This window comes from Calliopsis andreniformis, unplaced genomic scaffold, assembly GCF_051401765.1.
Source record: "Calliopsis andreniformis isolate RMS-2024a unplaced genomic scaffold, iyCalAndr_principal scaffold0022, whole genome shotgun sequence".
Taxonomy (NCBI): Eukaryota; Metazoa; Arthropoda; class Insecta; order Hymenoptera; family Andrenidae; genus Calliopsis; species Calliopsis andreniformis.
Window position 1 is genome coordinate 11,720,184 of NW_027480432.1, and position 26,131 is coordinate 11,746,314.

Sequence of the window (26,131 nt, forward strand, 5' to 3'; positions counted from 1 at the left end):
CTCAGTTAAATATCAAAGCCAAGCACGATAACAAATAATTTTATTCTACATCTTTATCTTATTTTTAAATTGTAGAATTGCCCCCTTCCCGTATACCACCAGTTCTGGGACAGTCTGCATTAACCAGACTTCCCTAAACGATTAAAAAATATCAGTAGTTGAAGAAGCTACTGGTTTTGGTTGAAGCTGCCTTTTGGTCAGTGGACATTTTCAAATGTAAATAATTTATTTAATGAAAAAATTAATAACTTTTAACATTACACCTTTTTTTATAAATCAGTTGGAAACTGAAGTATGAAAATTCTATTAGCGAAATCACCTATCACATGTTATTATGAAAGACTGAAAATTAAAATTTAAAAAATAACCTTCAGACTACTGTTAAGTTGTTTTACACCTATCGATTTTGTTTTAATTATTTATATTTTTTAAGAAAAACAAAAATATCTAACTATAATAAATTACAAACGGCACATGTTCTGTCTTATATATTTTGCAAGTGAAGACCACAGTGACAAGACTTAATATAATACACTTTTATGAAGTTTCTGCTTCTTATACACAGTGTAGCATGTATACATTCCAATATTTCAAGGGGTGGTAGGGGATCCCAAATGGATTACAAAATGTCCCATAACATGGTATGCGATCTACTTTCGTTCTGCCGTAATAATGCTTCAAAGTTAACATGTCTGTACGGTAAATTAGTAGTCAGAGGATTTTGTAATTTTGCAGATATATTAAGCAGGAGAAATAGAAGAAAAAAGTATGTATACATTTTAGTTGTTTTCTGATGGTTTAATTTTTATAAAGTTATTAAAGTTTTTTATAAAGATCGAAAATACTTGCGGAAAAAACGTAGCTAAGTCACACAGATGTAGTGTAAACCAAAAGACTGGCGGCAGTCAGTTGTTCAAGATTGACCCAGTGACTAACAGAGCTGTTTACAATAGAAGTCCCATTAGGAAACTTGTGTCTATGAGAGTCTTAAACGTCTTCTGAAAGACTCTGAAAGAGAATCAGAAAGTCTTTCTGAAACAGACACAACCTTCTCGAGGTCTCACCAATATGCACTAACTACTCTTGGTATTAGAACACTGTGCTAATTTTAAGGCATTATTACGGCAAAACGAAAACAGATCGGACACTATGTTGTAGGACATTTTGTGATTCAATTACGGTATCCCTATCACCCCATAAAATATTCAAACTTATATATGTTACACCATGTATAACTGAAACACAGTCTGATAATTGAAAGGGAGTGCTTTAATATAACATAGTCTAGCAGACAAAAGCTTTAAAAATACCTGTACAAGGAACTAACTTAATAAATCTAAGTAAAATAGGAGAATAATTTGATAAATTCACAAAAACTCAAAATATGTAATTTGAATGAATAACTTTGGCTATAGTGGCTGTGTGTTATTTACCACTCAGCGTATAATAATTTTAATATCGGTCATGTAGTTAATTGTCCTGGTTCAATAATTTCAAAACTAATTCACCTTCTGAAAATATTTTGTATAATAGTAAATATTGCTTATATTGAATAGCGCTGAATATTCGCAAGATGATAAAGCTGAAGGGTACAAAATCAGAAAGACAAGAAAGAAAAATTCGATCAAGGTGACAAACATTTTAAAGAAAGTTAAATTTCGATCCCACAAAACTAGAAAACAAGTACAAAGCCTAATTTTTACCTAATGAAGCGAGTATAGAAATCCTGTAATATGAAGAAGAAATAGAAAAATTGAGCAGAAATCAAATTTCGTGGTTACAACGTACTTTATAGAACCAAGATAAAAAGAGATTCTATTTTTAAAGGACAGTCAGTACGTAGAAAGAGTCTACAGAGAAAACTTCAATTGAGAACAAGGATCTTATAAAATCAAGGAAAGAAATAAGCAGGATACGCAAAAAATTCGAAGAAAATACAAATTACAGTTTCTGAATATTTATTATAAAGAGCTGTTCAAAACTTTAATGCAAACTTCAAAGCGAAGTTTTTAACAAGATCAGAAAGCATACTTAATCAAAATTAAATAAAAATACAATTTTGGCAGTTTAAGTTTAGGATGTTTTAAACGTTGAAATCATTGGTTTATATAAATTAGAAAATGTGCTTGATCAAGTTTTTCCCTGTGATCTTCAAATATTATTTGTAATCTTTACGCAACTTGCATTAGAAACAAAAACTGTAAATAGTTATGATATCGGTTGGAAATAGTTATGAGAATCAAAACAATATTATAAGTGTTATGGATATGGTTCTAACATATGTTAATTTCTGTTACACTTCTGCAAATTCATCACTATATCGGTTGCAAATGACTGAAATTCACGCCACACAAGATCGACCCTTTCTTACAGTAAGTATGGATATTTAATGTGCGTCACCAGAAGACCTAGCAGCATGAAGTAATCAGAAATGTTTTCCACGTTTTTGCAAGACATTGAAATTCCGTACAGTAGAGGTGATGTTATGCAACGGAAGATCTAAAATCAATAAAAAGTGACCTTAAGGTCTCGCGACGAATTTTTGGTTTGGGAGCAGAGGCAACCTATAAGAATCTCCAGTGCGTTAATCAGAAGACATGATAAGAAACGGTAGAGCAGACGTTAAGGAAGCAGAACCCCCTCGCTTCGCGTTCTAGGAGAGAGTTGCAATCAGGGCTGCCAGGAAGTTCTTCATTGCTGTAGAGAATTAGACTATGCCTCTGATTTGTGACTTAGTTAGGGAATAGAGAGGGAATGTTGAGGGGAAACTGAGATTAGGTTGATGGAGGATATTCATCGCTTAGCAATCCCCATTCCCCAGGTTCCAGTCCCAATTTCGCATCAACGACTCCAACTTGTTCCCTTTCTATTCCCTGCTACATGTATCACAGATCGTAACACCTGCGTCTCACGAATTGTAAATCTTATCTTAATTAATTGCTTTTATTTAACAGAGACTGTGTCTCAACTAGCGTTACCGATCTAATAAATGAATTTCTTTGAATTTTCCAAATAGATAAGCAGTAGAAAATTACGTGTGTCGTACTCATGGTTGCCAGACTCGACCCTATGCGTAGAGACGAACAGTATTGCAATGTGCCAGGAGAAAAATAGAAAAGTGGGGATATTGCCTACTATTTCAGTACCCTCACCCTTCTACTCTTATCCCGCCACATGGCAATATTGGAGAAGAGTGACGTCACATCCCCACCCCACTACCATTCATGACGTCATATAGACGACGAAATAGTGGCAACACCGTGACGTGGCTTCAATGAACTAACGTAACACGCGACTCCATTCTCAGCGTCTTAAGAGACGCTGAGAAACGCTTGCAATTCTTGTAAATTATAGATGCTCATTGCGATTTTTTGTTAATTTATTTGGGTAATGGTGATAATAAGTCAGGTAAGATATATGTGGAATACTCCTTCATCAGTCTACAATTATAAAAGAACTTTTTCTTGAATAATAAAAGCGGTTCACTAATTTTAAGATTATTATTTGCAAATGCATTGCTACATTGCAACGCAATGTGTTATAAATACATGGTAGCGCCTATTATAATTTAAATTATACAAGCAATTATAGAAGAACTTTCTTTCAAATAATATATTTCTTTACTATATGTATTTACAAATACATTGTTATATTGCAAATTAATTATATTATAAATAGGCAATAGTGGCGTGTGTATGAGACGTTCCAGCAGAGTCAACATGAGCCCTGTTGATAGAGGCAGTTGAAGTCTCCAACGATAATATGTCTCCACCAAACAAGAAGACCTACATGAAATTGATAGTTTTGAAAGCAACAATTGTCTCCCTTTGTACTTAATTTTAATTGGCAACGACGCTAAAAAAAACTATACATGAAATTCGAAGTAATCCAGCAGATGCTGAAACAGAAAAAAGCATTCAAGTATTTTATAGCAATTGCAAAACTATTATCAATATGTGTTTCAGTATGTAGAAAGAATACATTTACAAAATTGTCTATTCACAATACTCCAGGTAATTTTCCGTATCTACATATCGCTGGAGAGGGAATTCGACGACTTTTCGCAATTCTAGATAATTAGAATTACATACTAGTAAATGTTTTGAATTATACATTATTCTCCTAATTGGACAAGGGAGACAGGCTAGAATAAGTCTGGGCTTTTTTAAAGAGGGGTTACGACTATTTTTTTCAATTTCAAATAATTACGTACTTGTATAGAATTTCAATAACTAAAACGCAACCCTATTCTATCTAGGCAAAAGTCAATTCGTTAATAAAGCAGGGACACAAATGATCGAAAACAGGTGGAAGTGGATGAATCATAAACTTGCTACTGGTTCACCTGGCGATGCATTGGCAATGTACATGTGCAAGTATCTGTGGCGTAAGGAAGTAAAAAAAGAAAAACTCTGAATCCCTTTGATGATATAAGTAAATGTATTGTATCCCAATTTAAACGTAAATACATGCGATAGCGTAAATAATATGACTTTAATACAGTTTATACATTTATTTATCAAAGATATGTTTTCAATGGAAATGCTATCTACATACATTCTTGCACCTTTTATATCTTTTATATCTCCAAGATATAACACATCCTCTTGCTTATTGTTGCAGTAACTAAAATGAAGCCTATACTTACTCTAAGCAACGAAATCCACGATCACGATATTCTTAAATTCACGATTAATTGTACTAGCAATATTAATATTGTCAGAACCAGAATTGCCAGAAATAGTAATTGTAGGATAAGGTCTTATAATGAGGCTGTGTCACACTGTTGCTTCTGTCACGTCTATTTGACGTCACAAAGGGTAGTGAGGTGAAGATGTGACGTCACTGATCTCTACGCGTAGAGACCTCTTAGCAACCATGTTCGCACTCCTCCAATCGATATTTTCGATACCTGAAGTCCAAGTAAAAGATAAAGCCGTAAAGAACGCGAAAGGAAGTATGTATAACCATCTGAACTGGACATGACACGATCTCGACAATTTCATCGCATGGTTTCACATATGTCAGCTCCAGAACTGTTACATTTCAGTTCTACATAGTATATATACATATAACTCACGTATCAGTTGATTTTACTTTTTAAGTAAACTTTTTAAGTAAAGTATTATCGTCCTAGTTTTAAAAGATCGCGGACATCCAGGGTCAATAACTTGCAATATCGTCGCTTGTCAGACTTATGAATGATTTCTTTTTTACAAAAACGTGCGCTCTAGTTAACCCATTCACTGCCAACTACGAGATATCTCGTAGTAAGCGTATGTACCAAAACTGCCGTCTGGCAGTGAATGTGTTAATGCGTTTTAGTCAATTACATCGACTATTTAGTTGTGGATTTCCTACGTAGATATAACGATGGATTCCCTGTTTTTGTTTCGTGTCTATCGTTTTCTCTCTTCAATAGGACTACCAACTGTCATTTCTATAGTGCTTGATCAGATTATGGAATACTATTGACGATCTAGGAAGGCTTGTGTAACAAAAAAAAGACGAAAACTGAGTTTTATATGACTTTAATTTAAAATAAACTGAACATTTTCAACTTCTTTGCAGCATTGTTAACATTAATTTAAAAAGTGGTAACCATTATAACATTATTAAAAAAAATTTTTTTTAAAGTGGTCAATTTAAAATGAGGTGAACTATTGATAAAAAAATCTGCTTTGCTGAGTCAGTAGGAGAAACGCACTGTGTTCTGCTAACAAGAAAATCCCTGGCAGTTATGCAAGTCTGATTGGTCAGAATGGAAGGGATACGTTCGGTGTCACATACACTTTGGACTCTAGCATACAATTCACCACGACGGCTACAAACACAATATAGACTGGTAGACCCCTCTTGTCTCTATCCCATCGATCTTCTTGTCAACAGAACACAGTAAAGCACTCTTAAGAATAGAGTGATCTTACCTACTGAATTGGACAATGTCGCTTGAAATACGCAACTAGTGTTAGGCTCATGCCGAACCATGCATCGATCACCCATAGTCTTTAATGTAATAGGACATTTTGTGTTCCATTTGAACTTTCTTACCGTACTTTAAAATATTACTATGTACATTATTTATACACTGTGTATTTTACTCCGTAGAACCATAACATTGACCAATATAAAATAGTTTTGGAACTAGTACAAAACCAATAATTAATATTATAGTTATGAAATTGATATAAAACCGATATAATAATGATTTTGCAGAATCCTGGCCAAAACCGGTATGAGTCAAAACTGTTATATCTATAGCAATTGTAATATTATATCGAGTATCATAACTGTTTTACTCAGAACCGACACACAATAATTTAAAACAATTATTTTCGGAACCATTTCAACCCCTTTTTCAGGATAACAACTACAAAGAGAGATTAGAGTTAGAAATATCTTTCTGGTCTTCTATGAGTTCGTTGCTGGTAATGAGTAACAAGAGATCAGTGCGTTTTCATAATTTATAGAATATGCATATTCATCTATAAATATGGAAAATTCTTGGTCGGCGAACGTTTATGCAATCCAACAGGTTCATATGATAGAAATCCGCCTAGTTCACCTTCGTGTGGTATTTTGCTTTCAGACTGTGTTCTTATGCAGATGGGACTCCTTGATAAGTTTCATGTAATTTTTTCAAATTCTTGACAATGAGGCAGATATACAGGGTTAAAAATAAAAGTGTATAAGAGAACTCAGCAAAACGAACCTGTCATAACGTTTGAGAATCGAAGAGGATCCACGAGTAAGTGGATTTCAATTAGTGACTATCACTAACTACGTGCTCCGAACTGATTTGCTTGGCTACTTTCTTCTACCACTACTTTCCCATCAAGTTTCGTCAATTGGATATATTTTTTGTTATTGTTCCTTGTACATACTCATTCTATTGAGTACTTTTGAATGTGATCAATTTATGTATCATTTCAATTCGTTTCACCAAACATACTGTTTGGTCTTCTGCATCCTACCTGTCGAGAGGAGGATTAGTTTTATGTGATTAAATTTCTTCAGTACAATCGGTAACCTAGAGCCAACTGCTGGATAGAGAACCACTTTGTGGAAGGTTATATTGTAAATGCCAATGAAACTTATATTTGTTTATACACAATCGTGGATATGACTGACGCAGAAATTTTATAAAAGTCTGTAAAACTCAATACTGGATATAGGATTAGCTCATAATATATAATATAATGAAAGGAGTTCCAAAATAATTAGACCCAGAATGTAGTTATTGATGCTCCGTAGGAATATTTTGATCGATGAGACTATGATAAAAAGAAAATAGAACAGCAGATTGTTCTTACAGTAGCTGAAGGACGGATTGCCCGGCGATTATATTCCATAGCTTTCAAAGTGGGTAAGAGTGGCTTGTTTCCAAGGAAGGCACATCCTCTGCGAGTAGAATTCCTTCTTAACAACAAGTTTAGACCTAGAAAGATGACGGGTATCCAAGGAATGGGACAAAATTGTGGCTTTATCACATATGGCAGGTAACACGGACTTCCTTCAGGAAAGAACTTCTAGACACTAGTCTCGAAGTCACTTCGGGGTGACAACCGACGACATTCCGCGTCGCATATTGACTAACGAGTCGTGAGACTATAGCAAGTAAAGATTGTACACTCAAATATATCTAAATTTGATGTTTTAATATGAAAATAGATATTTTGTTATTGAATACACTCTTCGTTTTGTATGTACGCTATTTATGCACATTTAAATTTAATGAACACACCCTCCTTTCATTTAGTCCATTAAATCGAAGTTACACTGTACTTACATTATTAAACTTTACATGACATCTGACAATGTCATTTGCATTGTCACACATCTATTTGTATATCACTGTCTTCAGCTTCACTTTCAGTGCTAATCATAGCATCTTCTCCTACTAACAAGGCTGCAGGTAGATTTTGTGGTACATTGTCAATATCTAATCTCGGAGTTGAGTAAACATTTAATACTTGAATTGTTGTCGGAGAAGTTGAAAGGCATTGTGGTACCGATCCTAGAGGATCTGAATTTAATGTATCGCAGTCCAAGGGAGTTGATAGTTGCAACTGCAAATTATGTAATTCAGGTATATGTGGCCGAATCTAAAATATAAAACAATATAGCATATGATAGATATTAAGTGAGCAATTTCAAATTAAATAACTCTTTAATCCCATGTACCTTTAAGCCATCTGCCGTGTGAGGATTTCTGCAACCTCTGCATCTACATTCTACGCAAGGCTTACTTTCAACATAACAGGGACACCGTTGGCCACAACAAGTTAGTTTTCCAGGTATTGCTGTAGCATTGCCACATCTACATCCTTTCCTTTTACTCCGGGCAGAGTTTGATCTAGGCTTTTTGAAACCTGATGACTGCTCAAAATTTAGCAAATTCTGTTATTCTTAATTATTTTGAAAAATCGAAAAAAAATTAAACATCAAAAATTAATGCAGATATAGATTAAATATTTGATAAATACATTTGGTACCGTACATACTGAACGATAAAAGTGTTATAAAATATTCAGTCTGCATTAATCTTTGTATGGGACCTAGCGAAATAATGTACTCAAATATTTGTGTTACTGACGTTAGTAATGAAAACTCTTAATTAATGTTAATTGAACTTAGTAAAGATTGTTAATTGTTATACAAATGCAAACATGTGATTATACCTTACAAATAATATTAACGAGGATGCACATCATTTAGCATTTAAATAAAAGTTACAATGCAAAGCGAACTTGTTGTAAGGTACAAAATTAACCGAAAATCTATTGAAATTACTTTGCTGATCTTTGAAGATTTTTTCTGAGAAGGGGTCCCATATTTAAGGTGGGAAGATGGAATACATTTTACCCCTCCTACAGAGTTGTGTTGACTTCCATCCATATCCTGTTGTCCTACTTCCATATCTTCGGCAGCAGCTGCTTTTCGTTTTATTGTTATTTTGTTACCGGATCCAGCATACATCACAGAGTATATTGAAGACCCATTTGATACAGTACGAATAGCAGACGACTCTATAAATAAATAAATGTAATATATTAACAAATCATGTTTTATATTCAACTGCAATCAAATATGGTACCAATTTTATGTTTTATTTTTAAACCATGAGCAATTACAGCTGAAAAAACTAGTTTTCTAAACGATGTTCGATATCAGATATCAAACATTTCAAACTAAGACCAAAATCAAGAATAATAAAATTAGATGCAAGACTCAGTTTTCGAGTTATTAATTGTAGCAAATACGCAAAAAATCAACCTAATACGAGAATTTATTAAACTATTAGCGATACGCGTTAGTTGACAAGGAAAGTTCGGTGAGTGTTAATCACTGATTTTAATGAAACTTTGTACAATTACTTTATGGTCCTACCTAAGAATTTTGACGTACAAAATAGCTGTCCATACACACCTTTAAGGTAGAAACTACCCCTTTAATCCAAGTCGCTCTTTTCATTTTAGTGCTTATAACTCACAAAGTATAAGCGCTATAAGTAAATGTCGCATACAAAAGTTTTACTGTTTTTCAAGACCTATAAGATGGCTTTAAAAAAATTTCGGAAAAACGGATTGTTCATAAAAATTCAATTTTACCCCCGTTTTTCCAAAATTTTTTTAAAGCCATCTTATAGGTCTTGAAAAACAGTAAAACTTTTGTATGCAACATTTTTTATAACGCTTATACTTTGTGAGCACCGAAATGAAAAGGGCGACTGGAATTAAAGGGGTAGTTTCTCCCTTAAAGGTGCATATGGGCAGCTACTTTATACGGCAAAATTCTTAGGTAGGACCATAGAATAATTCTACAAAGTTTCATTAAAATCGGCGATTAACACTCATCGAACTTCCCTTGTGAATTAGGCACAACGAGGCAGTACAATCCTTTGGAAATATTTATTAGCGATCGGATAAATTTGAATATGTAATCAAGAAACCAAGTTAAATTGAGTGCAAAAGATTTATTCTACCGGAATTGATTACTCCTTATAAAAGACGATGTTTGATCATATGTACTTCAATTATACAAGCTAATTTTCAACCCTGGAACGAATACCTATAAAATTCAAATATGTACTTATAAATACTTAACATTTAAATGAATTGAGTCTTGTAAATATTAATAGTTTCCAGATATATGCTGCATGTGTGTTCAACGTATTGCCGCCGTTTCACAAATGGTGCAGTTTGCATTTGTTCGAATATGCCGCGCATCTCGAACGTTCGATGTGTACGTGATCGATTTCGCAGCGCCGCGAATTTCCGCGAACTAACGTACCGGTGCCGATCTCTCGGTCTAGTCGCGCTATCGAGAGCATACTAAAAGGACGAATAAACGTGATTGTCTCTCGAATAATTGTGAGTCTCGTGTTTCACACCCAGTACGACTATCTGCTTTACTTCCTAATAGTGATTCCCCAACCTTCCGACGCCTGTCTCCCACGATTCTGGATGACCATCGGTCCCTCGATCGAGGCGTGTTACAAAGAGTTGCAAAATTGAACAGCATTATTAGGGCTAGGGAGCTCTGTTACTGAACTCCCTTGTAGTCAAGAAATTCTTATATGCCTGTATTGAAGGATACGGAACTATGTATCAGCCAATCAGAAGCTTTTGAATCAATTATTTGGTACCCTGACCCCTATTCAAATTGCCAGAATGTTTAAAAACCTTCAAACCATCGTGGTATTTTCTGGAAAAATAGCCTGAGGAATTAGCCAATATTTTTGCCTTGTCATATTCAATGGAATGTCCTATGCCTATCCAATATTCAACTAATACAGACTGCGCAAAATGACCATATTTGAAACACCATTGGTGTTCTTTGATCCATGTACTGATCTTCTTCCTAATTTCAACTTTGCGGCAGGAGCAAAGAATTTTCTATATTCCTAAGCAACTCAAAGGTGGTTCCTAACCATAACATTAGTAAGCATTTGTGAAATTTTTGCAAGTGATTTAAAGATTGTACGGATATTATGCTGTAGTAGTAGCTTACTGATGCGATCAGTCGAAACTTAAGGGTATGGGACAACAAGTTTCTGACGTTCATGATCTTGTAATGGATGTTGTTCAGTTGACAATGAATTCTGATTTTGTATTTTTTGTAGTATGCGGTGAATTTGTAGATAAACCGTAGAACCCCATCCAAGGGTCTTCATGAAGTAGCGAAAAGGCCCGTCATACCCCCCCTATTCAAACCAAATGACAAAATATCCTATAGAGCCAGCAAAGCCCTATTTGATACCAACAATAACCTTCGTACCCCATCTCTCAAGCGAGAAATCTCAACCATCTCGCCCAGGATGCCCTAAGTATGTTCTTTGAAATTACTAAATTATGCAATATCGACCTCATATTTAAAGCGGCTTTGGAGCTCCGCGCCTTATTGTTGAACTGTAAAACAGACGTAGAGCGTTTCAATGTGTTCATGACAATAGTCAAATCTTTTGATTAAAATTGTTTCCATGATAAATATACTCTTATGAAACGCTGGATCGATTACGACAAAGCATAATAAATAGTACTCCTGAAACACGACTTAAACCAGACAAGGATCTTAATATCCCCGAATGCAACACTGCGCGTTGATATACTGTAAAAAGCTCACGGTGGGGTTGCCCTCCTAATTCATCACTTTATTCAGTACTCGAGGGTCATGCCAAACTACATGTTTAATTTCGAAAGCTTCTTTGTCAAAATAACCTATCCATATCTCTTCATTGGAGTGGCCAATAACCCTCCGCGTAACACACTTTCAGTCTCTGACTTAGATGCTATCACAGAGGTTAGCTATGCTGTGGTCATTGCGGGCGACTTCAACGCAAAACACATTTCCTGAACTAACTTTACTTAGAACTCCAGCGGCCAAACACTTCACCAATACTCCCTGAGGAACACTTATATACTGATTCACCCAAATGAATTCACTTTCCATGGTGGCCCTCGCTCCAGATCTTCTATTTGATAGCCAAATCACTGACGACTTCAATACGCAACACAGGCCAGTACCCTCCGCAAAATATATTAAAAAATAGTATTTTTTAAACAAACTGATATTTTCGTTCAGAAATACACAACCGTCCTATTTACACCATTTTGCTACACGTATTAGTTTTCGAGATATTAAGTGAAGTATGTCACCCCCAACTTTGGAGGTGGTTTTAATCTCTTTAACATGAATTACAGCCGATTAAAAAAATACATATCGAATACTTTCGACTACTCTACAATCCTGCCGAGTTTCATGAAAATCAGAGTTGAAAATCGGGTCATTCCACGCGAAATCGGGCACGTTTCGGAGCAAGTTCTTGTAATTTTCTCAAATTTGAATATGTTGTAGTCTTTAACGATATTTAAACGTACCCTAAAGGATTTTTCAAAATTTTGAAAACTGTCGATTTTACAGCTGTTTGAAGTTAAGTGCTACCTTTTTTTTAAAAAATTATAGCTATTGAACTAGTAAGCAGATGGAGATGAGCTTTACGGTGCTTATAGAGAAAACATTGAAGTTTGTAAAAAAAATTATTTCATTTAAAAAAACTTGTTTTTTAATCATCTTTTTTGCAATTATTTTAAACAAATGCAGGTTTTTAAAATGATGCGCGATTTTAAAAATCTGAAAAAAAAGGAGAATATAGTTTGATCCTTCCCCTTGATGGACAAACTTTCAAAAAGATGGACATTTTAAAATTGGCCCTGTGAAAATTGCTGAAAGTTGACGCTGCGTCGAGTCGCACTGCTGTGGCGGGCGCGTCGTCGCTGGCAGCCTACTCGTGTCCAGCGAACATTTTATTTTGCAAGTTTCCATCTTTTTGAAAGTTTGTCCATCAAGGGGAAGGATCAAACTATATTCTCCTTTTTTTTCAGATTTTTAAAATCGCGCATCATCTTAAAAACCTGCATTTGTTTAAAATAATTGCAAAAAAGATGATTAAAAAACAAGTTTTTTTAAATGAAATAATTTTTTTTACAAACTTCAATGTTTTCTCTATAAGCACCGTAAAGCTCATCTCCATCCGCTTACTAGTTCAATAGCTATAATTTTTTAAAAAAAAGGTAGCACTTAACTTCAAACAGCTGTAAAATCAACAATTTTAAAAATTTTGAAAAATCCTGTAGGGCACGTTTAAATATCGTTAAAGACTACAACATATTCAAATTTGAGCAAATTACAAGAACTTGCTCCGAAACGTGCCCGATTTCGCGTGGAATGACCCAATCGGAGATGAAAATCAGAAAATCCGTTCTAGAGTGATTATAAGTAGGCAATGCTTCTCTAAGCCTTGTTCAGATTAGTCAAGTTACTGGAATTCAATCAACTTGAATGCAAATGATTTGAAACAACTTGACCTATGTGAATGCGTTACTTTACTTGATTTGAAACATACCTTCAAGTTTCTATTTCGTCTAGGCACGTTTAGATCAGTCAAGTTACTTGATTTCAAGTGGCTTGAATACAAGTAATTTGAGGCAATTTGACCATTGTAAACGTGTTATATTACTTGACTTGAAATATCCTTCCAAGCTTCAAGTAAAGTTAACACCCTTTCAACTTTTCCTTGCCTTAAAATACACATTAATTGACATGTACCATGATGTATACTGTACTATATAGGGCAAATTTCAAGTAAATCGACAAATATGTAAACGTCAAGGAGAAGTCAGCTTAAATTCAAGTTACATTTGAATTCAAACCATTCGAATCCAAGTAACTGAACTTGTGTGAACACAAACTTGACATCAAGCTACATCCATGTGGCTTGCATTCAAATAACTGAGCTAATTTGAACAAGACTTTAGAGGTTATAGTTCGTGCTCACCATAAGCAAATGAATCGCCTGTCAAATAAGTGCTAGAAGCTATTCTACGTCTAACGGATATTAAGACCTCTTCTGAAGAATATTTTCTCTAAGGCAGTGTTCGATAATAAAAGACAACGCAAAGCTTACAGATGCTTAAACAACCAAGCAAGGACTATTGTTTTACGAAGACACTAGACTGCTCCAAGATTATAGCTACTTATAACTGTAGCAGTGACTGAAGCATACAAGACAAGATCCATTACTACCAACACACACACCTTCATAACGCATCTCGTCATATCGATAATATTAAGAATCCTTGCGCCGCAAATTGCATAATTAGCGTATTTTTAATTAAAATCATGTAATCTTTATAATCTTAATCATAATGTTACTCTCATTCAATTAAACATAAAGGAAGTAACCTCGTTATTTATTTATATACTAGACAATAATTGTGTATGTATCATATTTGTATGATAGGTTAGAATAGGATTTATTGTTGAATAAATTATTGTTAATGAAAGATCTAAGCCTTCGATTTGAAGTTTAAATTTTGAACTCCTTAACTGCGCACCACATGAACCCCCATCTTTTGTCTATCAAAAAACCGCTCTTCCATGGACAGCGTAACTTCATTTTAGAGACGTTACAATGGTAACCATTCTTGCTTAAGGTCTAGTCAAGATATTTCATTTCGGTTTCTACCGTTTTCATTGCTATGAACCAAAACATATAAGACTGGAAGACAATCTTGTTGCTCAGTTTTCACGGTAAACTGAATGTTCAAGTGTTGTGAGTTCGAGAAGTTCCGAAATTGATGCAGGAGTATGTTTGCCATGTTCTCAGATGGCGAAAGCATCGCCCATATATCAGAACCAAACTGAAAATTTAAGGGAGACTAGCTGGAACATTTAATTTTCAAAGTGTTCGGTGAAAATGTTTCCTATTGTGAACACTGCAATTTTATTCTGAGAAGTTTTTCATTTAAATGGCCCACTCCATATATTATGAAGAAAAATGGAGAATTTTGATTTATTTTTTATTTCATGTTCCTATACTGGGTAAGGTTGGTATTCTCTTTCCGCTTTTTCTTTTTTCTATGGTTTCGACTTCCATGCTCGTAAAAGTTATACGCATTGGACAGTTCAGCTTCATTGTAAGCCTCTTTTGATTATTTCTTTATTTGTAACTAATTTCCTAAATTAAATATATATATTCTTGTACACCACAAGTTTTATTCTTGTCTTAAAAACCTCATAACAACATGTATCTAATGTCGATAACGCCTGTTCACAGTCCTGAGATTTTTCTCCAAAATAATTGGACAAAAAGGCGTACAAACAATACAGTGGTATGATTTTCAAAATTGTCTAGTTAAAATTTCGAATTTTTAATGCACAGTACCGTCTCTAACGTCTAACTGCAGCTGAACATCTAAGGGTATTATACAAATCATTGAGAATGATCCGAATTGTGTCGTGTTTGATATCACTTTTATCAACAGAATACAAAGGATTCATTTGTATTACTTCCAAAAAAATTTAACCAAAATTAGAGATTTTCAGTAAGTAGCAATAAACATGTAATACCAAGCAAAAATATTTTTTTTCAAAACCATTTTTTGAAATGTTAACGTCGTGACTATTTTTTAAACATAACGGAACATTTTGCTTTTACATTCTTATAAAGTGTAAAGAGACAAATACAACAATGTACAAAAGTGTATTAAAATGACAGACTATAGACGAGATATTTGTACCGAAAATTCAGCAGAACGAGTTGCAAAACCTAGTTAAAAAAAAAATATTCTCGGCTCAGAAAATTACCTCCTTAAAGATTGCTTAGAAATATAATATTAGGTAGCGCCATACGTTTGTGCCGATTATTTATATAATAATAATATCTAAGTTACAATTTTTGTTACTTTATTTATAATTATTAAATTTAAAGAACCAAAAAATTAAAAATGATATTTTTATTATCTCAAACACTTATTTTCACAGCTATCTGTATTTAAATGGAAAGGTGACAATTGACTTCTTCGTAAAAATAGATATTTACAAAATGGCTGTAAAAATAGTGTTAAATACACAATACTTATTTTAAGTTTATTAATTTTGACTTACCTATTCAAAGTATTGACATAAACATGAAAAGGAAACAGATCGAACACTCTATGTTATAATAGATTTTGTGATCCAATTGAAGTACCCTACCACTCTTTAAAATATTATATAATAGATATTGTTATAATATTGTTATAATAGATTTTGTGATCCAATTGAAGTACCCTACCACTCTTTAAAATATTATATAATAGATATTGTTATAATATTGTTATAATAGATTTTGTGATCCAATTGAAGTACCCTACCACTCTTTAAAATATTTCAATATGTACTTGTTACACCCTGTATACATATTGTAGTAAGTATTGTTTTGTACATGTGCAAATGGTTGTGAAAATGCATATAAAATAAACGCTATAACAATTCATGAACTCAGGCTCCTTTGTACACATCCTTTAACGTCCCAGTGCGCTAACCGAATGACAGGAACAGACTTCGAAAGGAGAGCGCTTTTTCAAGAATTTAGGATAACGAGGGTTCATATGGCGTGCGAAAAAAGAGTAAAAACTAAGACTTCGATCTTTTTAACATTAATCATTTATTCCAAACAACTTAATAATTAATTAAACAAAAGAAACTCATATCATTGATAAATAAGAGAACGAAAATTGTGCATAATAGTATCAGAGATGAGTAGAGAGATTGTCAATGCTCTCGTTAGAAAATGGAGGCAAATTCGATAGAGGCGTTCCTAACGAGTAACTGTTGAACTATGCGTACATTAGAAAGAAACCGAACGTAAAGGATAGAGAAAAATGCATACAAATGAAGATAAATTGTGGTAGAGACTTTTCAAACAATTTCGTACGCACATTTCTCTATCCTTCATTGTGCGGCCTTTTTCTAATGTGCGTATAGTTCGACAGTTAACCGCTAGGAACGCCTCTTCCAATCTGACTCGCTTTTCTAACGACCATTGGCAGTATCCCTATTCATCTCTGGTAATATTTAACATTGATTGCACGTGTGAACTGAACTTTTAACATCGTGTGTCAATGTGTCACTATAAATCTTACAATCGATTCTTAACCTAAATGCTTCAATAATATTGAACGATTAATTGTACTAAACACGAGGATTTGTAATAATTGCTTTGAATGCATTTGTGTTAATTAGTTACTATTTATGCGAGAATACCTCAAATAGGTGATGACAGGTATCCAACATGTAGCATAATAATTACAATAATTCGCTGCATGTAGCAATTTATAAACATGTACCCACTACCACTATTGGAACTGAGACTGCTGTTCAATAACGTATTCTATCTCAAGTTCAGAATAGATTTAAAAACATCGAGGGATACCAAAAACACTGGCGATTTCGACTATATTGAATTCCAAACTCAAAAAGATACATCTTCAAATCCCAAAGATGACATCTTTTGCCATTTCGCATATTAGTTATTTAATGAATATCATTTCAAACAAAGACTCCGCTAAACAAACAACTGAGTCAACAGTTTCAAATAGTAGTTCGGTAAAATTTTATGTGTGGAACTTTCATGTTTGAAAATAGATCCTTTCAGAGACAACTATTATGTCCGAAAGTTGGCGAGTGTCTAATTGCCTCAACAACCAAGGCCATTTACACCTCACGGTCAACGACACAATCACTTCGTGGATCCTGATACAAGCAATTGATTGTTATCACATTACTTTCACATTTTTCTAAAAGATACGTTATGTATTTCACAACTGTATTTTCGTAGAGGGCAACACACAGTCGATAACATGAGACAGAACATTTCCAGATATGGAAACAATGAAGACCTGATCTCTTATTTAAGTGAATATTTATTTAAGAGAAAATATAATAGATCTGAGCGAATAGAAATATTTTTTAAGGAAATCGCGCACTTATAGAAATTTACATACAATGATACCGACGACGCACAGTATGGCGCTATGCATAGAAATCGCGGAAAAAGACTTATAATTTCAGTATTTTAAATATTTTTCAATGTATTTTCTTTTTGTAACATTTGTTATTAATCAAGCATTATATGGAAAGCAATATTGATAAAATTAAAGTACTCATTATAAATAAAATAACATTAAATTCTATAAATATTTTCTGTAGTACAATCGTACACGGTAATTCTTTACTACCGAGTACATAATATTACATAATTAATGAATTAATTACTGTTAAACATCACAAAACACAATGATATAGTAAAACAACAATATAGTAGTTGGAAAAAATTGCTGAAGCTGTTATTGATATTTTAATATTACGTAACGTTATTTACAGAACAAATTCATTAAAGATGTACATGTGCACCTGTACTTATTCCGTCAGATAATTCAAATCTTGTAATATTAACAGAATAGTAATAATAATTGTATTTACAACTATATACGCAATTTCCTTACTATTAGTGTACTCATTAACATATTTCACCAGTATTTACATAGATACATCTCACATGTTTAGATTATATTATTATAATAATTTTGTTGCTTCCTGCAGTGGAAGCGATTTATATTTCGGTTTTGATTTTAAGTGGCTGGTTCACATGATATTAATAACAAATGGGATATATATTCATTTGTTGTCAGATGAGAGTATTTTCTTGTATGATGAAGTCTGTATTGTTTATATAATAATAGTCTTTACTAATGCTTTTCTGGGCCTCTTCTAGAAATGAGCGAATGGGAAAAATTATACATTCTATATCTTTTGCATGGAATAATATTTTTTATACAGTTATACTAGAGATACACTGATAAAGCCAAATTGGTTGTATCTCGGATATATACATCAAATTTTTTTGCGTTAATTGCAGTTTTGCAACAAATTATTTTTAAAACAACAGCAAGTACCTTTATAAGTTTATTATCAACTTTTGGTATCTCGGAAGGTATTGTAAAATTTACAAGGAACCATCTAAAAGTATCTCCATTATTTGTTGTCATTGACCGTTGCGTAACATCAATGTGAATACATCATTCTCATTTGTGTCTTGAATTCATGTTGAATATGCCTCTTTATTTTTCTTCAAATAGTTTTTGTGTCCATGATTGAAAACTTGAATTACATCCCAAATGCAGTACATACTCCATAAATTTAATTCGGGCATGCTCAATTTTAAAGCTGCTCTATTTAACGAATTACATTTATTTAAAATAATTCTTCTAATATCGTTCATTTCGGATGATTTCCCACTGCATGTACCTAATACAATTATTCAAAGATATTACAGTAGTTATAGCTTGAGTAGCTTTGCCATCTGTCATAGTGAACTACAAAATGTGCTTAATTTTAAACATGCTCCCGCCAAAAGTTATTTCTCTTTCCCAAAAACTTTTTCTTTTCTCGAACACGAGGTGCTTCCTTCTTGAAGTTAAATTTCAACACTTGACAGTGTCATGTCATGTATCAATTTCTGCTACTGTCAACTTTAGTCGCTCAATTGATACATAATTTTATATGGAAGGTGAAATATTCTTCTTTTAGAATCTCGATTTCATTTTATTCTTTTTCATTTGAAAATTCTGTTCATTCAGTAACTTCTGTCATACGATTTTTGTCATTATTTCCACTACAATAAAATTATCGGGATAACAATTTTGTTTAAATTCCATTATTTTTTTGTAACTAGAGAATATATTATGACCAATATCTTTAGCAGTTTTCCGTACAACTTCATAGTGATATTTGCACAACTTAGCTTGTGTAATTTATGCAAGGGCACAATGAATGTCAATTGTTGTTTGAACATGAAGGGATTTGACCTTCCCATGCTTTGTCTGATGACAACTGAGTTGCGAGAATCGATTCATCCATGCTACTTGGCAATCATGCACGCGATAATGTATTCGGCAACGGAAGCCTGTTTCATTTTTGTTTGTATCTTTTTAGTTCTTAGTATGTAACAAACCACCTATTCTTATATTATCAATAAATACCCACAATCCTAAAAACAAGGTCGGTGGTCTGTTTTATTTTACAGAACATTTGACGCAGATAAAGCAGCAGCATTGGTAAAATTTTAGAGGTAGAAATCTTGCAATTTAAGTATTTCATAACATTTTCTTCGATCACAGCAGTCCGTGAAACGTTTATTTTATAAAATTTGTTTTAAAAAACAAAAAATTATGATCCCATAATCTTAATTATACGGTTTTAGTAAGTAAATAGTAAATCATTTAAACAAGTTCTGTATGAAAAGTACTCCATTTTAGATATTGATCAAGTCAATAAAATCATTATTGCAATTAATGAGATTTGTGCCAAATTTTAATAAGAAACTTAAAGCAATACATCGTATTAGAAGCAAATTTAATGAAAAATATAGTGATTGGATGGAACACACATTTTTGTTTAATCGAAGATATATCGGATATATCTTCAAGTAGAGGAGGCAGGTCCACTAAGGATTTTGAGGACTGCAGTGACCGAACAAAAAGATATAAAATACGTAAGTTGCGAGATTCCTATTTTCAGAATCTTATTGATTCTGCTACTCTGCTACTTCATTACGTCAGTATTGATTCTGCCCTGACAATAATGACCCAGGCTAATTTATGCAAAGATTCTCCAATTCAGATTTAAATATCTCTGCTAGTCATATATTTATGGTCTCCATTGTTTCACTTAAAATTATATGCTACGTACGGAGAATATTTTTCTTTACTCTCTCAAATATTCGAGTCTCTGCCTGTTAAAAGAAAACGCCTTGGCACTCTCGTTTTTTCATTTATCTTAATGGGAACGCAACGCCGAACAGCTAGGTAGCAACCATGACGCTGTATCAACCGTGAGAAATTTCCTTGTATTATAACCCCGAGATTTTAGTCCTAAGGGGTTCAGAATAATATTGTCACGTTGACAGTCAAGTTCGTAAACATTGGTTGTTATTCAGTTATAAATTAGACTAAAGTTCCTTTTCGAGTTTACAGTTTAACCTCATAGAAACCGCGAGGCGGCATAAATAATACCTGGTAAATTTCTATAACCACTCTGTAAGTCTCGGCATTGCCAATGTGTTAACACCAAACAATTAGAATCATACACTTTACGCGACAACACTACGCTATACATTTGTACGTAAAGACTGATTTTAGAATGTACTAAAGTATTCATTGAAATTTGATTAAATTGTTTTTAAACCCATAATTATCTTAAGCAATCCCATTCGAAGTTGACAAATCCCCCACAATACAGCTTAGCCGCTCGAGTTGTATCAATTAACAATTAACAAGTTACGAGATTTATTAACATTTCGTGCAGCTCTCTGATTTCACATGAATGACGAAAATACTTCCAAAAGATTCTTTGCTAACTCGGAAATGACTTCTGAAATTACGAAAATTGACAAAAGACTCATAAAGCGATTTGCTGTAATTTCGAAAGCAATTTGTTGTAATGCTGCAATTGATGCTGAAAAATTTGGTACATATGCCCAAGAAACAGCTAATTTGGCTGTCTCATTATAGCCGTAGTATAACATGCTAGCAACTGTGCACAAAATATTAACCCTTTGCACTCGAGGGCTCCGGAGCGGAGCCATTTAAAATTTGTCTTCAAACTCGAGGGCTCCGCTACGGAGACAATGCAAATAATTTTCAGTTTCTAACATAAGAACAAAAACAAATTGTAAAAATATCATTAATTTACATGTGAATATGATCTTTTCACTAAAATTGCTTGGAGTTGCTGGTAATATGAATGAAAAAAAAACTTCGAGTACAAAGGGTTAATCCACGGAAGAGATACTATAGAATATGCAACTTTTCCGAGTGGCTCACTTTCCGAAGACGCTCAAGAAAGTAGGAATAAGGACTATAAACAGTACAGCCTTCACCATACAAGAAAATGCTCTCATTTGGCAACAAATAAAGACTTATTTCACTTACTATTAATATCATCTAATCTATACATCAATAGCTTGAGACCGGAACCGAAATATAAATTCCTTCCACTGCATGAAAAAACAAAATTGTTATTAAAACAATCTAATGTACTTGTGTTATGTGTATAGGGTATAGCGCATATGGACAATCTCTGACCCGCGGGCTGGATCTGGCCTTAATCTATTTCAGTGAAGTATGTCTGATTCGTAATAGTAAAAAACATGAAGAAGCAACTTGTTTTAATTCATTTAATTTGTTTTATTTAATAATTTGATCTGGCCCTTGACTGGGAGACTGAATGATAACTTGGCCCCCGAACTAGAAAAGGTTGCCTATAGCTAGTGTACAGTACAGTATAATTTAAGTGAAATTGTGTAAATACTTAAATATACTATAATATTTGAATTATTTGACAGAGTGAATATACGCATTTACATCCTGCATTTGGACTCTAAATGAGGTGAGGCAATGTTAAAATATTAATTACAGCTTTAGCAATTCTTCCAATTATCATACTAGAATACAGGACATTCTTAGTTTCTTTATCTCGTTGCAAAACTTTGGTATTGCAGTTATTATGTATTTTTTTCATTGAATTTTAGTTATTGTTAGGTACACTATGTTATTTTAATATTTTGTTTTGTTTTATAATGTTCGAAAATAATTGTTAGCTTATGTAGCACTGTGTAATGAGTAGTAATCAATTACTATGTATAACTTTTCCATATTTTATGTAGCTTAACAGTAATAATGATGATGATACAGGAACAGCATTAACAATATTAAGAAATTTACATATGCCTAACATAATGCAGACAATAGTTAAAAAAGAAGACTAAATACAAAACACAAAAAATTTCGAACTTATGACACCACAGCACTATAACGACTTCTCAGCTCGGATGCTACAAACCTTGAAAAGTTTTATGGGTACATATCAATTGAATCTTGCCAAATCGTATATTGCAGATCATTTATTTGAAGGCAAATACCAATTCTTAGTGAGTAGAGCAACATATATGCCAGATTTTACAAAATATCATATAAACATCCAATCTCTGCTTTTAATCAAAAGTGAACTATAATTAAGACACCACACACGAAAGTACATTTCCAACATTTATTCATTTAACATTTATTCTCATCGACGTCAAAGAACCTGTCGCGTAACGAACCTTCTTACATCATAATTTGTCGTAGCAGCAGTAAATGTCCAAGGAACCGTTACTTGCCAAAATTTTAGTTTTTATTATTTATTCAACACGTTGTACAGGATTTTGGAGCCTAATCATAATTTTTATGTTTTCCATATGTTCATTCAAAGTCGAGGTGTGCTCCCTTAGGTTTACTCGCTGTCGCGTTTCCAGATAATAATTATTGTATTCTTTACTATCATAGTTATAATTACAATTTTAATTAACTGTTCATTTATTTCTATGTATAGGAAAGCACAAGGCACAAAAAGCCTAGTTTTGTAGTGATTTTCTATAACGCGAATAATTAAACAAAGAAAAAAGTAAAATCACTGTATCAGAATTCGATGATTACCTGCAGGGATCTACGAGAAACGAGACACACGCTCGGGTCTTCAATAACGTGAATTCTCGGCATAACACATCGAGCAGACCAGCCCATACTGACAGGAAAGCGAATATGCAGGTTTGGAAAATAATGCATATATAAAGTTGAGGGTAAGTGGAGTAAGGGGGTTAAGTATCGTAGAGATAGGATTAACTGTTTGTTCTACATCCCACGATTTTATCGTCACTGATTCTAAAACTGACTTTTTTTTTCGTTCTTTGTTTCGTTAAGTGGAGGAATACCGTCCCTAGGAGCTGCTGCGACCCCTTACCGGAAGTCCTTGATAGGTTGTGGCGCTGGGATAACCTTCCTGAGGTTAAGTTGTAGATTGGGATGACGGTTAGTGAATAGGGAAAATTTTCAAAAAACCCCAATTGAAAGAAGGCTACGTGCCAGATTAAATCAATAGAACGGCCATAGCGTGCGTTAGCATACATTGGAGAGAAATCAGCAGGCAGCGCACCGAGCAACGGCGTGTATGAAGAGAGTGAAAAGATAATGAAGGACTTATGGGGAGTGGAAAATATAAAAGAAGTGAAGAGATGATGGTCGGGATGAAGGAGAGAAACCGGGTAGCAAGGGATGGGATGAGGTCTTTGGAGACAAGCATGAAGCTAGTGCCGCCAAACTGGCGGAAGACTCAGGGTTTAGGAGGCTTTCCAAGTATGAGATGTACTAGAGTGAGTTTTAAGAGCTTTTTCCTGAGAGCTGACACACAGTGCAATGGATTAAGAGGAAACAGCGCTTTAGCGCGGTACGAGATTTTGTTTTTATTTGTTATAAAAACATACATGTATTAAATTGTGTTATAAACATAGAGCAACCAAGAAAAGTCAAAAATATTCTCCAATGCACAAGATGTCAACATTATGGGCATATCAAAACGTACTGCAACAGGCCCTCTGAATATATAAAATGTGGAGGGTCATATGCCACCTTTTGCAAAAAAAAAAACTAAAGACACCTTAGCTATGTGTGCTCTGTGCGACGGTCCCCAAGGCTATGAACACTACATATGAACACTACATATTCAAAAACAGTCGTACTAATAACAATAATGTCTCCAACACCCAACAAAGCTCATCTACAAATCCAGTGCCTAAGACATCAGTAGTATCTAGATTACCAAATCAAACACTTACTTGTTCCGACATTACAAAAAGCACCAGTACTCCCCCACTTCATGCATAACAAATAAATAATAACGAGAATGTCAGTGGTGTTCTCAACAAATTTCTAGACGGCTTCAAATTATCATTCAATCAACTTGTACAACAAAACGACATGATTCTTAACATGCTAACAACTTTAATCAGCCAACACAATGACTAAGTTTTTACAAATTGAGGAATTAAAAATTTTCCGCAATACACATCTAACAGATGTCTTACTTGTTAACGAAACACACTAAGAAGTCTCACTTTGAAATTCCAAACTACAAAGTGTACCACATCAATCATCCTGACCAATACCGCCCACGCAGAATCGGCCATCATAATAAATAATTCAATCGTTCACAACGAACTACCAGGATATGCCAAAGATCATCTGCAAACTACATCAGTATCGGTTAAAGATCTTCCTTTTAATGTAACGCTATCAGCTATTTACTGCTCACCTAAGCATAAAATAAAAAAAGAAAATTTTGAAAAATTCTTTGATACACTTCGTTCTAAATTCATAGCGGGAGGGGACTGCAATAGTAAGCCTCTGGTGCTGATGACTCTACATCACCAAAGGGAAGGAGTTGGTTAAATAAATAAAAGACCGAAACTATTAATTTCTCTCAACTAGATTGTCAATGTACTGGTCTATAGACCCCAAAAAAATTCCAGACTTACATATTAGACTTCTTCACCGTTAATGGAATTTGTCACCCATACCTAGATGTAGTCTCTAATAACAATTTATCCTCGGATCACTCCCCGGTTATTGTAACTGTCAGCACTACGGTTATGAACAGAAAAACCAGACCTAAACTACACAACAGTAAAACTGATTGGGATGCATTCAGACACACCATAAACGAAAATATGAACTCGAAAATACAACTAAAAAGTCTTGCCAAGCTGGAAAGAGTAGTCGACAATCTGTCCTTACGCTTCAAGAAGTGACTCAGAAAACCACACCGCAAAGTCGTTCCAGAGTAACCACTCCGTATACCCCCCTAGAAATAAAAAAAAACTAATAATTAAAAAAGGAAAACCAAAGCCAGGTGGCATAGATATCGTTTTCCCGCAGATAAAAGTGTCTATAATCGGTTAAATAATAAACTTAAAATTAAATTAAGGGAACTACGTAATAACTCCTTCCAAGAATATATAGAAAACCTCAAACGGGAAGACAATACTGTTTGGAGGTCTGTCAAAACAGCCTTGAAATCTGTTCAATTTAATCCGCTAAATCGTAAGCAAACAACTCTTCTAGGACTATGGGCGAAAAGCAACAACGAAAACGTTTCCTTATTTACGGATCATCTCGTAGATGTCTTCACACTTAACAATGAAGATTCAGACCAGGAAATAGAAGGTCATTTAAACAACCACCACACCGTCCTAGAACTCACAAACAGGATAAGAGCCATCGTCCCTGGCGAAATCAAACTAGAAAAAAGGAATTGTAATGATAATGTATATACAAAGTGTGTATACAAAGTGTTCTAGGCCACTCGTCCACTTCTATTAAAATGGAATAGAGTGATTTTGATTGAAAACTAAAACAATTTTAATAATTAATTC

The 26,131-nt window shown here is 33.8% G+C and overlaps 1 protein-coding gene across 6 annotated transcripts in view; it reads right to left on the minus strand.

Moving 5' to 3' along the window:
• Nucleotides 1-26,131, minus strand: part of Msl-2 (male-specific lethal 2) — a 34,538-nt gene that overhangs the window by 488 nt on the left and 7,919 nt on the right. The window contains exons 2-6 of one of the 6 annotated variants that reach the window (XR_013003145.1): nt 8,794-9,029; nt 8,185-8,379; nt 7,790-8,105; nt 7,314-7,438; nt 5,148-6,974 (exon numbers count right to left, since the gene is read on the minus strand). Coding sequence is in view for 4 of the 6 variants with exons in the window: in XM_076391037.1 (XP_076247152.1) it covers nt 7,833-8,105; nt 8,185-8,379; nt 8,794-9,029 (704 nt within the window). In the remaining 2 variants the exon portion in view is untranslated. Of the gene's footprint in view, nt 1-5,147; nt 7,439-7,512; nt 8,106-8,184; nt 8,380-8,793; nt 9,030-26,131 lie in introns of those variants that run through there. The other 5 variants (XR_013003144.1, XM_076391037.1, XM_076391039.1 and 2 more) reach the window with 5 other exon arrangements.